Genomic DNA, 15,765 nt, shown 5'->3' with positions numbered 1-15,765 from the left:
GTGAATTCCTCTAAAACTCATAGTTTATGAGTGCCTCAGGAACTCTCCCCACCCCAACCAAACTACTCAACACCAATTCTTGTCCCACACCACTCAGATGGTGGCCAGCTAGTCCTCCTTATGGGATAAGGGATATTCCCACTTCAAACCTAAGAAATAATGCTAATGTTATAGTATCATTATAATGTCATTAATGATTTTAGGTAATATAAACTGTGCACTTAAAATGTGCTAGACACCATGCTAAGTGCTTTATTTGCATCATCTCATTTAATCCTCACAACAACCCCATGAGGGTTATTGTGCTATTATACCCATTTTACAAATGAAAAAATTGAGGTATAGGGAAGCTAAGTAACTTGCCCAAAGTCAAAGACCTAGAAAGAGAGCTAAAATATGAGCCCAGACAGACTGAATCCAGAGGCTGAGTTCTCAACCACTGGTCTATGATGCTTCCAAAACGGAATGTACCACTTTTTTCCTACTTTCTCCATTGCTCAAGCAAGCCAAAAACCTGAGTTACCCTGTACCTCTTTCTTCCAAATCCCTTCATCTCCAATCTCACTGAACCTATCTTAGTTCACTTCTTACCTGGATAATGACAACAATTGCCTAACTGCACTCTGCTATAATGCATGTTCCTCATAACAGCCAACTGGGCTTTTCAAATAAATCACAATCTGATCAGGTTACTCCCAACTGAATTCCTTTCAGTGATTCCTATAACCTGTGCAATGGTCCAAACTCCTAAACACACAGCAAACAAGGTCCTTTACTATCTAGCCAAATTCTTTCCTTTCAGCTCCATTTGCCATTTCCCTATATACATCATATTCCATTCAAACCAACCTTCTTAAAAGTTTCTAACAAAGTATATTCCTAATCCCTTCAATGTTGTAAATACTGTTCTACTCGACTACACAGTTCTTTATCTAGTAAATTCATATTACTGCTTCAAGTTTCAGCCCAAATGGCACCTTCCTTGACCACAGTAAATTATAACCGTGTAAGAGTTAATATTTGTTTAGCACTATGTCAGATACTATTCTAAATCCTATTCATATTTTAACGGTCATTTACTCATTTGAACAATGATTCAAATGATTCAAATGATTTCCTCATTCAAGTGAGGAAATTGAGGCAAAAGAGTTGTCAGTTGCTGCCACTTCAGTGTATTTATGGAATTTATATACTTGTCTCCTCAAATTAAATTCTTGAGGGTAGAACAGTCTTCCTCATCTTTGTAATAGCTATGCTGGTATAGCGCCTGGCACATAATAGAAACAGGAGGAGCTCAATGAACATCTTTTGAACAAATGGCCAGAGCTGTCTCTCTAGGTTCTAACTGCAGACTTGGAAACTCTTCCTGGCCATTAGCCCTCTAATTTCTCCAGAGCATGCGAGGAGCATAACAAAAACGCATGTAGCAGAGTCCCACATAAGCTTAAGGAACCTAACAGTATTTACTAAACGGTTCTGCTGAAATGTATACATATCCTCATATACACCATCAAGCTTTTTCTGCAGCTATCTTCTTTTAAGTTTTTACAAATTTCCATGCACCCAACAGGCATTCAGAAAATACTAGTCAACGATGACGACATTAAACATTACATGTAAGAATTCTAGATAAAGGAATGTGGAGCTTACTCTGATCTCGCAGAAAGTCGATTTCTGTGGCCATTTGGATACAATTTGTTTGACGCTTTCACCACCTTTACTTTTCCTAAAAAGGCACAAAGCTCGCTGTGCGGGAAAACAGATCTAAAGCAACGCTTCGGAGGTTGTCTACCAATTGAGCGGTGTAATCAGCATCCTACTCACGTGGCGTCAACAGCCCCGCCGCACCTCCTTCTCCCGAGTCCCAGCCGAGTCCCTCGCTCAAGCGAGACACAAGATTTCAGGTTTGCTGGGGACCCGCCAGGTGAATTCTGTCCCGCGTTCACCCGAATCCCAGCCAGGTGGGACCAGGGATGTACAGGCGTCCCGCGGGTCAGTCGGGGTCGTGTTGGGCCACTCAGGAGAGCGCCGAGAGAGCTGGCGGGCAGCCGGGTGGCGGCGTCCTTGGCGGAGCGGGGAGCGACTGCAGGACTGCCGAGAAGCCCGGGCCAAGCAGCGGAAGTCCACTCGGCCCGCCCTGCGACTTTGAAACCGGTGCCCCAGACCGCTCCTTGGAGACGGTGACGCCGCCTGCGTCATCACGCAGACGTCTGCGTTTACGTAATCGCGCTTCCTGGAGTTCTCTCACGCTATTGGTTGTCTGTCAAGCGATGGGCGGAGCTGTGGAAACCTGGGTGACAGCCGGCTGAGCCACCTGTGTGGCGGCGGATAAGCTGCTGGGCCCGTGTCCTAGGATGGCTGGGCCCAGCGGTTTTTTTTGTTTTTTTCTTTTATTCCTTTTTAAAAAAGAAAACCCCAAAAATGTAAACATAGGGCATTAACTACATATTTTAAATGCCCCCGTATCTTTGTTACCTAACACTTCCGGACTGGGAGAACTCGCTGGCCAGAGCGGATGGATGGTTGGAAAGCACGTAGGTTTCTGCGTCTGCGGTCTGAACCCAGACTGGCGTCTTCAGAGTCTACCTCCAAAGCTGTGGAGGATTCTGGGTATGAATTTGGTAATCCCCAGGAACTAAGTACGTGGGTCTTTGGAGAAAGGACACAGCTGTTGTTTAGATAGTTAACCGCGTGGCAATAAGACATGTAGTTAGAAGTACTCCAAAGATCCTGCAAATTCAGCAGTTATTTCTTTAGAGATAACTTTGATTCCTCAAAAAAAGATGGAAAGACAAATTCACATTTTTTGCAAGAAATAATGAGGTAAAACTTTACATTTGTATACCGATTACAATCCCCATCTTTAAAAAATGATTATGTCTGGATTTAAAGCTCATCATTATTTTTAAAAGTTAACATTAGAGGAAATTTCAATCCCAGCAATTAAAACGTTAACTTGAAGCCAGCCACCAGTTTTAGTGCTTTTTAATCAAATATGTGTTTTTATGGGTTGAGGTAAAGTTTCTAAATAGACAGGTAGAAGTAGTCGATTTAGCTTTCTTTTTAACAGTTTAAGAAGTTTTTGTTGTTTGTACTTATAGTGTTATATAAACAAAGTAATGTTAGCTGAATGTATTAAGAAATTTTTTAAATGCGTCCAGCTGTATCCAGTTAGGTAGTCGAAGTCCTGTTACAGGTTTTCTCCATACTCACTATTAAGAGAATGAGATAGACCTTCCCCTAAAGACTGGTTGTTACATATGGAGGCACATCTAATAACTATAAAAACTTTAATTTAGCTTTGAGTTAGTGAAGATTGAACTTGATCTGGTTTTTAGTGGCCATGAAGTTAACACAAAAACTTGTTGGAAGGAAAAATTGAAAGTGCAAACTCCCAACTCTTTTTCGAAGTCAGTGTGTGGCTTTTTCTTCAGGAATGTCTCTCTGACTCCCCAACGACTTGTTTGTATCTTCCCCTACATTTGAACCTTGCATACTGTCATAGGGTGATTTAACTTGGCACCAAACAAGTAGTCATAAACTTAACTCTACATTTACACTAGAACTTGATAAGATATTAGTATGGGTGAAAGCAAACAGTACTTTCTGGATGTAAATGATGAGGTGGTCTTCACATTGCAAAAATTAAATATCCAAAATTGGAGTTTTTATCTCTGTACTTGAATTATTTGGCCTAGATGGTCAAGGTCAATACAAACTATATAGTTTTTCAGTTTTGAGGTGTGGTGGTTTGTTTCTTGGTGGCTTTTTTTTTTTTTTTGGTTACAAGATTTTTACTGGTTGAATTTTAATGAAGTACTTTCAAAATAATTTTCATCTGTAAGAAACAAAGTTGCTATGATTTCACTTATCTTTATCCACTCTAGTGTTCTTCCTTCTTAAAGCTTCCCTTCTGTTCTCTACCCACTTACCCCAAGGTAGGTGCTTCCTTTGTACTTACTTCGTGCTGCTTCCTGCAGTGTCTATCATATTGTTTTGTAGTTTGACTCCAGGCTCCATCATAGCACCTGGAACACAATGAGTACTTAATAAGTATCTGATGAAGGAATTAATTTAAAGAATGTGTGTGCATAGGAAGTATCTATTACCGTAATTGAGTACAAGGAATGAGAAGGAGAGAAAAGTACTTAGTATGTGTTTAACCATTATCTAGTCACTAATTCATGTTTTTTATATTGATATATTTCTGCAATAAGGAAAGCCCTAAAAATTAATAGATTTCACTAATATTAATGTATGCAGTAAATTGACATTGAGTACCAAGTACTGTGGGGAAAGCATCATGAAGAATACAAAGTTGGAAGTTTAAGCTAGGATCAAAACTTCTTTTTAACATTGTCTGATATTATTAAATGCCATAAAAAGTGATTTTTTAAAAACTCTTAATAATTATGTTTATTTGACCAATCAAGAGAAGGATGGCCTAGAAATTCAATCTCTCTTTTTAAGCTTATCTTTTTATTATTATAATTATTGTAGTAAAAAATACATAACATGAAATCTACTCTTAATTTTTAAAGTGTCAGGCACAGTATTGTTAACTCTATGCACATTGCTGTACAGCAGATCTCTAGAACGGTTTCATCTTGCATGACTGAAACTCTGTACCTATGGAACAACTCCCCATTTCCCTCTCCCACCAAAAGTGATTTTTATAAAACAAAAATAATCATTCTGTTAAACACAAAAGTTGTTTTTCCCCCAAGAAAGTTTTTTAAAGTATGTAATAAGCAGAATATATTTAGGCTGAACCATGTGAAATTGTTGATTTTTTCCAAAATTTCATATGGCTTAGCTTAATATTTTAACTGAAAATATCTGAATAATGGCAACACCCCAGTGTGATATCTGCTCTTGCAGACTGGGAGAAAATTACAGTAACTTTACTTAAACCTGTAGAATATGCATGCTCTTCTCAGAGTAGCTGTGACACTCAGGTGTAGTGACTCCTTGCTGAATTAAACCCATAGATCCTATTAAAGTTTTGGTAACTCTCAGCAACTAGGACACAGAGCAATTCCATTTGGAAGCATTGTAATTCTTTAAGTTATTACCTTTTTGTGAGAAGTTTAATACTTTATACATGATTTAGTTATTAATTTATTATCCTATAAAGAAACAGTAATTTCACATTGCCTTGGGTGAAAGAGACAATAAGAAAATAGGCTAAGTGGTGCTGGGAAAACTGGACAGCTACATGTAAAAGAATGAAGAACACTGCCTAACACCATACACAAAAATAAACTCCAAATGGATTAAAGACCTAAATTTAAGACCAGACACTATAAAACTCTTAGAGGGAAACATAGGAGAAACACCCTTTGACATAAACCACAGCAAGATCTTGTTTGACCCACCTCCTAGAGTAATGAAAATAAAAACAAAAATAAACAAATGGGACTTAATTAAACTTAAAAGCTTTTGCACAGCAAAGGAAACCATAAATAGGACCAAAAACCAACCCTCAGAATGGGAGAAAATATTTGCAAATGAAACAACAGACAAAGGATTAATCTCCAAAATATACAAACAGCTCATGGAGCTCAATATCAAAAAAAACAAACAATCCAATTAAGAAATGGGCAGAAGACCTAAATGGATTTTTCACCAAGGAAGACATACAGATGGCCAAGAGGCACATGAAAAGATGCTCAACATCACTAATTATTAGAGAAATGCAAAACAAAAGTACCATGAGGTCTCACCTCATGCCGGTCGGAATGGCCATTATCAAAAAATCTAGAAATAATAAATGCTGAAAAGGGTGTGGTGAAAAGGGAACCCTCCTGCACTGTTGGTGGGAATGTATATTGATAAAACCACTATGGAAAACAGTATGGAGTTTCCTTAAAAATAGAACTACCATATGACCTAGCAATCCCACTACTGGGCATATACCCTGAGAAAACCATAATTCAAAAAGAGACATGTACCACAATGTTCATTGCAGCACTATTTACAATAGACAGGACATGGAACCAACTGAAATGTCCATCGACAGCTGAATGGATAAAGAAGATGTGGTACATACATACAATGGAATATTACTCAGCCATAAAAAGAAACAAAATTGAGTTATTGGTAGTGAGGTGGGTGGACCTAGAGTCTGTCATACAGAAAGAGAAAAACAAATACCATATGCTAACACATATATATGGAATCTTAAAAAAAAAATAAATGGTACTGATGAACCTAGTTGCAGGGCAGGAATAAAGATGTAGACATAGAGAATGAACTTGAGGACACGGGATGGGAGGGGGAAGCTGGGGCGAAGTGAGAGTAGCATGGACATATACACACTACCAAATGTAAAATAGATAGCTAGTGGAAAGCAGCCGCATAGCACAGGGAGATCAGCTCCATGCTTTGCGATGACCTAGAGGGGTGGGATAGGGAGGATGGTAGGGAGGCTCAGGAGGGAGGGGATATGGGGACATATGTATGCATATGGCTGATTCACTTTGGTGTACAACAGAAACGAACACAGTATTGTGAAGCAGTTATACTCCAATAAAGATCTATTTAAAAAAGCAAATAGGCTGATAGATGCCGAAACTGCTGGGATTGTTAAGACTGAAGCAACCAGAACCATATCTCTAGAGCACTTAACCATATTCCATGATCTCAAGGGTCAGACTATCCTGTCTGAGAGTCTAGTTTTCTATAAGAAAACCACCTCAAAAACAGGTAATTTTAATGATTTGAACAGATAAATGTTTTCTTTAGGCAAACCTATATACTTTAATAATAATAATCTTTTTTTAGTACTTACTATGCCCTAGGCACTGTTCTAAATATATGTATATTAACTCATTTAATCCTCACAGAACCTTGTAAGGTAGTTGCTATTTTTAAATCCCTTTTACAATAACTTGCTGATGATCGCAGTTGGAAAGTGCCTGAATTTCGATTTGAACCCAGGCAGTCTGGTGCCAATGTTAGAATCGTTGACCACTATGTTTATACCTCCCAATAGGATAATATAATTTGCAGCTAGGATAATATTATTTACAGCTAGTGTAATATAATTTACAATTTTTGCTTATATAGCCAGTTAGCCTTTAGTTACATTAAGTGAATTATTGCCAGACGTGTTCTATTGTAATCTTACAGTTGATTTTTAAATTGTGCAACAATTTTAAATATTGCTGAGTTACCCTTCCTTCTTCCTCTAGAAAACCGCTCAAACTTCTGTGGAACGATTAAAAGTCTTCAGACTTTTACGTCTTCAGACTTTAAGGACCAGCGGTGGTCCTTCAACAGGTCTCTGTGCTTCAGTCCGCCAAGTCCCACCCCTAGAGCGTGCGGGCAGCGGGGCGGAGCCGCAGGTCTTTTGACCTCGGCCGCAGGAAGCGAGCGAGTGGTGGCCCGAGAAGAGACTCCCGGTCTGTGTTCCCTCCTTGTCAATGCTTTCTCCACTCTGTCGTTCCTCCCACCTTCTCCTAGTCTTGTTGGCTTTTTCTCTTGCAACTTATTTTTCAGCTGCTTCTGGCGGCACAGTTTCTTCCCACTTTCGGGCTAACTTCCTCCTTTCTCCGTTTCTCTCTTAAATGGACGCGGGAGACGGGGAGTGGGGGCGGGGAAGATGCAAACTGAAAAAAAAAAAAAATCATTTTGTAGAAAACTGAAAACAAACGTTCGTGAATAGAATATTTGGAAATTTTCCTCACAAAACGTTCAGTTGAGAGAACGTATTTTCCATAACTTCCTTCTTTTAACCTTTGTGGATTTTTTTTTTTTTTTTTTTTTTTTTTTTTTTTTTTTGCTCTCTAGGCTCTTAATGCTCCGGGGTTCCGTCTCCTTTTTCTTCCTTCACTTCCTTTTAAAGGTCTTCCCATAGTACAAGTAAAACATGAAAATAATCATTTTCGACTTTTTTTGATGAAAGAATAATTTGAAGAATAGAAGTTAAAATGTGGAAAAGTACAGATTAATAATAAACATTCTTTTTAAGAAAGTTTACACAGCCAACATAAAAATTGTATAATAGAATGGTGTTCACCTTGAATGAATATATTCTTTTAATAATATTCCTAATATTCATTCTGACTTTTTAGAAATGTTCAGCATATGTAACATAAGGGAGAAAAGAGGTCGTCACTATAATGTTTGAGAGATCCAGCTTAAAATTAGACTTTAAAACATTTTTAATAATTTATTTTTGAATAAATGCATGTCTATCATAGTATAAGCTTCAAATAGATTTTAAAAAAACGGATACAGTTGAAAGTAAATCTTGCTTCCTCAGCTTTCTCAGGCAGATAATCCCCTCCAAAGAGGCAACCACTGCCACACTGGTTTCTTGTATATGCTTCCTGAGATAGTATATGCATTCACAAGCATGTATGCAAATATTCTTCCTTTTTATTAAGTAAATGTGTACTTTTTGCACCTTGCTTTTTTCACCTAATATATTTTAGTTGTATATATAGAGCTGCCTCACTCGTTTTAACTGCTGTGTGGTATTTCCTTGTAAGATATAGCATAATTTATTTACTAGTTCTCTACTGATAGGTATTTAATTTGCTTACGATATTTTGTTATTCTAAACAATACTACAGTAGATATCTTTATAACTTATGTCTTTTTGAATGTATACAGGTGTAATAACTCGTAGAACTAGAATTGTTGAGTCAGAGGTCATTTGCATTTTTTATTTTGATAGATATTGAGGATTGCTCTTGACAGAGTCTGTGCAAATTATGCCCTGACAGCAATATATTGATTTTTTCTCAGCGTCCTCATTATCACAGCATTTTATCAAACTTTCTGATTCTTGACAATCTAAGGGAAAAATAGTAATTTATTGTTGTTTAATTTGCATTTCTATCATTATTAATTAAACTGAACATTTTGCATTTTCTTTCTGTGAGCTGACTATTCATATCTTTACCCATTTTTTTGTTGTGGTGATCTTTTCATTATTGATTTCTAGGAGCCCTTTAACCATTAAAGAATTTAGTTATTTGTCTGAACTATGAGTTGCAGGTATTTTTTCCCAAACTGTCTTTGATTTTGTAATGGGTTTTTTTGGTGGAGGAAGGCAGATTTTTGCTTTTCTTAAAAAATGTTTATATAGCCAAATATATCAGTGTTTGTTTTTTAATGTCTTCTGGGTTTGGGATTATATCTTAAAAGACTTTTTCTGCTCTAAGATCATCTTTTAAAAACAACCTCCCGATTTTTACTTTCTTGATTTTATTTGGTTTGATTTTTATGTTTATATCTTTGATTCATTTAAAGCTTAATTTGGTGTAGGGATCCAACTTTATTAAATTGGAGTGCAAAATGAACCAACTGCTAATGGATCTGGTCGGTTAGGACATGAGTCCTTGTTGATTAGCTACGTGAGAATCATCCCCAACTCCCCACAGACTTTCTTACACTTTATTTCTCCAGTACCTGCTATGGTGCCTGAAACAGAGTGAGTAGCTAATAAACCTTTGATAAACTAATTTGAAAGGAGGTTTCTAGATATGATGTCTTATCTTAGTTATTTGCCATTGTTCTAGTATATAGTGTTGAAAGAGGTAGTGATACCACTAACAGTTGATTTCTCCTGCATAAAATCTTAGAATCATGAAATTTTAGATCCAGAGACTAGAACAGTTATTCACTCCACAAATAAATAATAAGTTCCTGTTACGTACAGGCATTCTAGCTAGGGATGCGGAGAAAATAAAACAAGTACAATATGTCATGTAATGTAAGTGCTGTGAATCAAAACAGCAGTGTATGGGCAACAGAGAGTGGCAGGGAATGGAATGCTGCATGGATGCCCACTAGCCCAGTTTGTAAAAGACATTAATAAACGAATTGTCTCTACTTCATATGAGCACGTGTGCAAACAATGAAAATTGAAAGGTGGTGGGGGTAAAGCCTCCACAATCCTAAGTGTCCCAAGGGAGCTGAAAATCAATTGTCTCTGTCTGGGTCCATGTCATCTTTAGATTAGATTGTAAACTAGGGAGCAGGCCTATAATTTTGAGGTTGATTTTGTTATATTATGCATGCTTAGATTGACGTGAGTGTTCTTTAAGCAAATTAATAAATTTTTTGTTCTGATAAGAAACAAATGTCATTTTATGCAAAAAGCCAAAATTACATTCTACCCTTGGGCATGTCAGCCATGGCACTCTTCCCTACTAGTGGAAGTCTAGCTGATATTTCTTGCAGTAATTTCCAGGCAATATTCAAAGAAATCTTAGGAGAAAAAGGCAGAAAGAACCAGTAGAAAGACTTAGGTTTTCAGTACCAAAGTCTGGGAAAGCATGGCTGACATTGGTTCAGTTTCTTGATTTATTTCTTGATTTATTAGCTATTTGACCTTGGACAAGTCTGTTTCTTTGTTTGTAATGAGGATAATAATAGTTCCTCTACAAGTTTTTGTGAAATTAAATGAGATAATGTTTATAAAGTGTTTGATCCATAGTGTTCAACAAAACATAATTTTATTAATATAATACTGTGTCCTTCCATTTAATCCTTAGAGTAACAATTTAAAATGCAAATACTGCTTGCATCAGATGTACTTAGTCTATTTCATAGTTTAAATGATAGCAGATTTTGTTCCCATATTTCAGTTGGAGAAAAGGGATTAACCGAGCAAATGGTCATTTAACACTTGAAATATCAAAAATTGAAAAGGCTAAGAAAAACCATACCCTGAGACTAGGGAAGACAATATTAAACTCTGCCTGCCTTCAAATGGTTGAAGACCCCTCCACTCCCACCCCAAAAAGAAAAGTTTTAGCCAAAAGAACAGGTGCTAACAGCAATGCTTGCACTCATTTATAGAGATTTTGAAAAATCAAATTGAATTTTACTATAAAGGTCTTGATTCCCAGGGGATCCAGTAATTCATCTGCACATTTTACAATAAGACAAAGGATGGCATATAAACTCATAGTGCTTAGAGTTGTTAAATACATGAACAGTTTGCAGTGGATTTAATTACAGTTCTTAAAAACTATTTTGATACACTTTTTAGTAGGTAACTCGAGGTGGATCTAGACTTAAAGTCTTAAAGCTTTTAGGATCCAACTACCTATTTTATAATAGAACTCCATGTCCATGATTTACCATAACACAAATGGCCTTTTGACTCTCAGAACCTTGTTCTTGTCACTCTGCTGCCTTCCTACCTTTGAAATTTGGCTTTGAAATTTTCATTTCATTTCTTTCTAAAGGAAACATTTGTAAATTGTTAAAGAGGTTTTTTTTTAATATTTTTTCCCATTAGAGTCTTCAAATGGATTTTAAAATTGAACACACTTGGGATGGTTTTCCAGTGAAGCATGAGCCAGTGTTTGTCAGGCTGAATCCAGGTGATAGAGGAGTGATGATGGAAGTCAGTGCTCCATTTTTCAATGATCCTCCAGCCCCACTAGGAGAACCAGGAAAGCCTTTCAATGAACTGTGGGATTATGAAGGTAAGTGGAAGTCCTGTATTTTATTGCAGACATAAATCTTTTTATAATAACCTTTCATAGAACTATTATTTTATCTTGCTGTAAGGAAGTGAGTGCTTCTGAGCAACTGACATGTGCAGTTTCTGATATTTCCTACCAATCTCGCACTCTTGACTTTTTCACGTTACCTATGTGACTTCGACTATATAACTAGAACAGTGAAAAATGGCAATTACAAATCCAGATATTTTAATTGCTGCTATATTTCCTTCCTTTACTTCTGTTACCTATTCTGAGTTCAGCATTTGTTTTGTTTTTGAGTATCTTCAAATTGCCACTTTAACCTTATAAACCTTCTTTATGGAAGCTTTGGGGTGTTTCACTTATTATGAAAACACCATTAACTTAAACATGAAATGTAGTTTTTATTTTATACTGGCAAGTAATCTCACAGATTAAGTGAGGGCTAAAAGACCGGCCATGAAATTCCAGTTTCAGGTTTGCTGTATGATCACCTTCTAATGAATCCTAATTAAGCCACCAAACTTATCTTTCTTAAATAATCTTTAGGATGCCATTTCCTAGATTACAAATCATTCCTGTCCCTAAGATAAGGTTCAAACCCTTCCCATAAGCTTCCAGGGTACTCCTGAATCAAGCTATCAAATTAAACCAAAAGTTCTTGACTTCCAAAAGGCTGATAGTCTCATTCGTGCATATTCTCACTCATGTACCTTTTCTCATTCGAGTCCCCCTGCCTCTAATGCACATCATTCAAGGTCTAATTCAGGTTTCATTTCTTCAAAGAAACCTTTGATGACTCTTCTAGTCCATACTAACATCTACTTTCTCTGTACAATCTATATAGTATGCATTTTGTCAGTGTTAATCTATCATATGTTAAACATATGTTGTCTTTTATTGTTATAGAACTTGTATATACCAGCTTCCTGTTGGTGTACACAGTAATGTGAGTAATCTACAGGAGGTACTATAGACACCAAACTCAACAAGTCCTAAACTCAACTCATCCACTTCTCTCATAAACTTGCTTCTTTCACTAATTGCCCAATCTCAATCAATAGCACTATAATACATCGAATCACCAAATGTAGAAATGTGAGATCTTTCCAAGATATCCTTCTCTCTCAATCTCCATATTTGGATTTATTTGTTAAGTCCTGTCAGTTTCACCTCCTAAATGTTTCTCTCATTTATTATCTCTTCTTCATCCTACCATCCTTGCCATAGGTAAAAGACTTCAAAAGGAACAGTAAGACTCTGAGTTGTGGATGGGGCTATATCTATATCTTATTATTATAAAAATAACACATGGAAAACTAGAAACAACCTAAATGTCTATCAATAAAGAATTATGTGAATAAATCATAACATTCTATAGAAGAATACTATGCAGTAATTAAAAAGAATTAGGTATCTATATGCTGTACAGTTTGTGTGTGTGTGTGTGTGTGTGTGTGTGTGTGAAAAAAGCAAGTTGTAATCAGAAAATGATTCCATATATATTTTTTTAATCTATGCAGGTAAAATAGATTATGGAAGGACAGAAGAAGTCTGATAGGTTTTAGAGCAAAGTGGGAAGAAAAGGACTTTGACTTTTTACTTAGATATATGTTTATGTTCTTTTAATAATTTAAAAGAAACGTGTCACTTTTATAATTATACAGTTTTTTAAATAAACATGCTCAGAAAATTTCAGGAAATTATAAAGAGAAATCACTCAACCTGTATTCCGCCTGTCAGAGATAACCAACCATAACATTCTTGTGCATGTTTTGCAGGCATCTAGGCACAGGCATATGTGCACATTTTTGTTTCATGTGCATTTGGTTATTGCTCTGCAGCCTACTTACCAAATATCATGGATATCTTCCTGTATCAAAAAATATTTAACTGTATATTTTATTTTAATGACTGCATTATAGTCTATTACATGGAATACACAGATTCCATAATTAATTTAACAGGTCTCCTATATAATAGGATATTTATTTACATAACAGGAGATAACAATTTAGACCATTTCTTTTTGAGTAATACTGTACTTTTAATGAATAGCATCTAACTTCTTTTTCAGTTGTGTGATTATTTCCTTAGGATAAATTCCTAGAAGAAGATAACTAGCTCAGAGTCTGTGTGATATGTTCATTTCTTTACAACCTCACCAGCACTAGGCTTCATTAATATTTTTATTTTATGGCAATCTGATATGGGGGAAAAATGATGATTTATTTTCTATGTACTTTTTTCTTCCAGGCAATGTCTATTTATTTTATTTTCCCCTTTTCCTAGTGGTGATATAGCTTTAATTAAAAATAATGCATTGATTCACTTTATATTCTAAAGGTATAAACAAATTATTTATTGTTGAAGCAAAATTAAGTTTCTCAATATGTCATATCTCTGTTTTCAAAAGTTGTGGAAGCATTTTTCTTGAATGACGTAACTGAACAGTATTTAGAAGTTGAACTTTGTCCGTAAGTATAAAATATTTCTTCTAACTCACTACTACATATTTTGAACACATTATTTTCTAATTATAAATCATGGATATAGTAAAAGCTCACTAATTCTAGTTAACTAGTCAGAATGCTAATTTGAATTAATCTGAATTATATATAATTCCTTATTTTCAAGTAAATGTATAATGTAGAATATATAAGGTTTTAAAAATATTATGTTGATACTATTTTCAATTCACTAATGTAGTTGGTTTTCTAATAAATTTGAAGGTGTTTTTGCAAAATGAAAAATTAGTATAAAACTCTTTCATTATTTACTCTGTAAATTTGCATTGTTATATATTAGCTATTTAGAAATAAAGAGAGGCATATTCATTATTTACTCTAAATTTGCATTATTATATATTAACTATTTAGAAATAAAGGGAGGCATATAGATATAACGAAGTGAACTACTTTATGAAAATGTTTCTTTTAGGGGATTCTTTTAATAACTAGATTAAACTTTAATTTTATATATTACATAATTATGTATTCATGTATTCCTTCCTTTATTTATCGTTCATTTACTGAGTGTATACTATGTCACTTTATGTTCAGTGCCAAGGATAAAAACTAAATCACACATGGCTTTTCCTAGACTTACGAAAAATATTAACCTTGGACTCTTTTTGTACAAATTTAACTGGTCCTTGGGAACTCTCTACCTGGTTGGCAGTTTTTTTCCTGTAGAAGTCAAAAAGTAAATCTATACCTACCTGTTATCTAAATTATAAGAAATTTTAAGCTAATATTTAGTAATGAAATATTTCTTTATATTTCCATTACTCATTTAAAATGACATTTAAATACTTCTCAGCATCTGTTATCTAGTAGCCTTTGTCCTTTTGTAGACTGAGCAGAGTCCCAAACAATTGATTTCAATGAGATTTTAGATATCATTTTCTTTTCCCTTATTTTGATTTCTTGCTAATGCTAGTGTGGAAAATATAGCTGTTCACAATTATATTTTTCAGAAGAGTAATTATATATCTTTGTTACCCTTCAACTAACATGCCAAAATCTTTTATTGAAAAATATGATTAATTCTCATAAACTGTAATGTGAGGTAAGAAAATTTCACCATACACGTGAGGAAGCTAAGGCAAATAGGTTTACAACTTGTCTAGAAGATAGTCAAGAACTTGAATCTGCTAGAATTCTAAAGTTACTTTCTTAGTTTAAATTTTTAGATGATAATATCAGTTTATTTTTATGAAGTGATGACTTAGCATAAGATACATCAGATAATTAGATTATCTTTTGTTAGGAAATTATTCAATAACCATAATGTATAAAATTAATAAATTCTAAAAGTTTGTTTTTAGATACATCAGGACAGTTAATAATCAAGAATCATGGTTTTGCTTCAGGCAATCAACTCCTGTGACAGTTAGCCTCTAGGAAAGTAACTTGAATATGTTTGTTTGAATTTTTAAGAACTTTTATTGTTCTTAGGATATTCTTAAGGTTGCATAATAACAATAAAAGGAAGCAGAGAACTTTTAAGTGGAAAAGAATACTCGTTTTCTGTTAGACTAGTTTCTTGAAGGAAATCCTTCCTGAAAAGCTCCCAACAGACCATCTGTGTCAAAATGTTTAGATACAGTCTTTTCCAGAGACCGTAAATTTGCTTCATGTAACTATTTGAAATCCTTTGATTCTTACTGACATGGATAATCCCAACTATGCTCTCTTATTAGAATTTTCTTTTGGGAGTATGTTGTGCTTCTCCTTGAAGATGTGACATCAGTGTCAGAACTAATGGTTGAAAGCAGGAAAACACAGCAGGCAGATAGGTCGAGGACAGT

At 35.2% G+C, this 15,765-nt stretch overlaps 2 protein-coding genes across 14 annotated transcripts in view; one reads left to right on the top strand and one right to left on the bottom strand.

Annotated features, from left to right (window-relative positions):
- The window catches only part of SCLT1 (sodium channel and clathrin linker 1), a 282,762-nt gene extending 280,514 nt beyond the window's left edge, over positions 1-2,248 (bottom strand). For 4 of the 5 annotated variants that reach the window (XM_073804837.1, XM_073804838.1, XM_073804839.1 and 1 more), the window contains exon 1: positions 1,651-2,248. In XM_073804837.1, the coding sequence (XP_073660938.1) occupies positions 1,651-1,684 (34 nt within the window). In that variant the 5' untranslated portion in view covers positions 1,685-2,248. The remainder of the gene's footprint in view (positions 1-1,650) is intronic. The other variant, XM_019927932.3, reaches the window with a different exon arrangement.
- Positions 2,249-2,368: 120 nt separating this feature from the next.
- C5H4orf33 (chromosome 5 C4orf33 homolog) overlaps positions 2,369-15,765 on the top strand; it is an 88,623-nt gene continuing 75,226 nt past the window's right edge. For 4 of the 9 annotated variants that reach the window (XR_012331862.1, XR_012331863.1, XM_019927936.3 and 1 more), the window contains exons 1-3: positions 2,369-2,534; positions 11,264-11,453; positions 13,870-13,930. Coding sequence is in view for 7 of the 9 variants with exons in the window: in XM_019927936.3 (XP_019783495.1) it covers positions 2,520-2,534; positions 11,264-11,453; positions 13,870-13,930 (266 nt within the window). In the remaining 2 variants the exon portion in view is untranslated. Of the gene's footprint in view, positions 2,535-2,586; positions 2,611-2,650; positions 2,824-7,196; positions 7,407-9,024; positions 9,446-11,263; positions 11,454-13,869; positions 13,931-15,765 lie in introns of those variants that run through there. The other 5 variants (XM_019927938.3, XM_019927937.3, XM_019927941.3 and 2 more) reach the window with 5 other exon arrangements.

This window comes from Tursiops truncatus, chromosome 5 (assembly GCF_011762595.2).
Source record: "Tursiops truncatus isolate mTurTru1 chromosome 5, mTurTru1.mat.Y, whole genome shotgun sequence".
Lineage (NCBI taxonomy): Eukaryota > Metazoa > Chordata > Mammalia > Artiodactyla > Delphinidae > Tursiops > Tursiops truncatus.
Note: the sequence above shows the minus strand (reverse complement) of the source record. Positions and strands in the feature narration are given on the sequence as shown.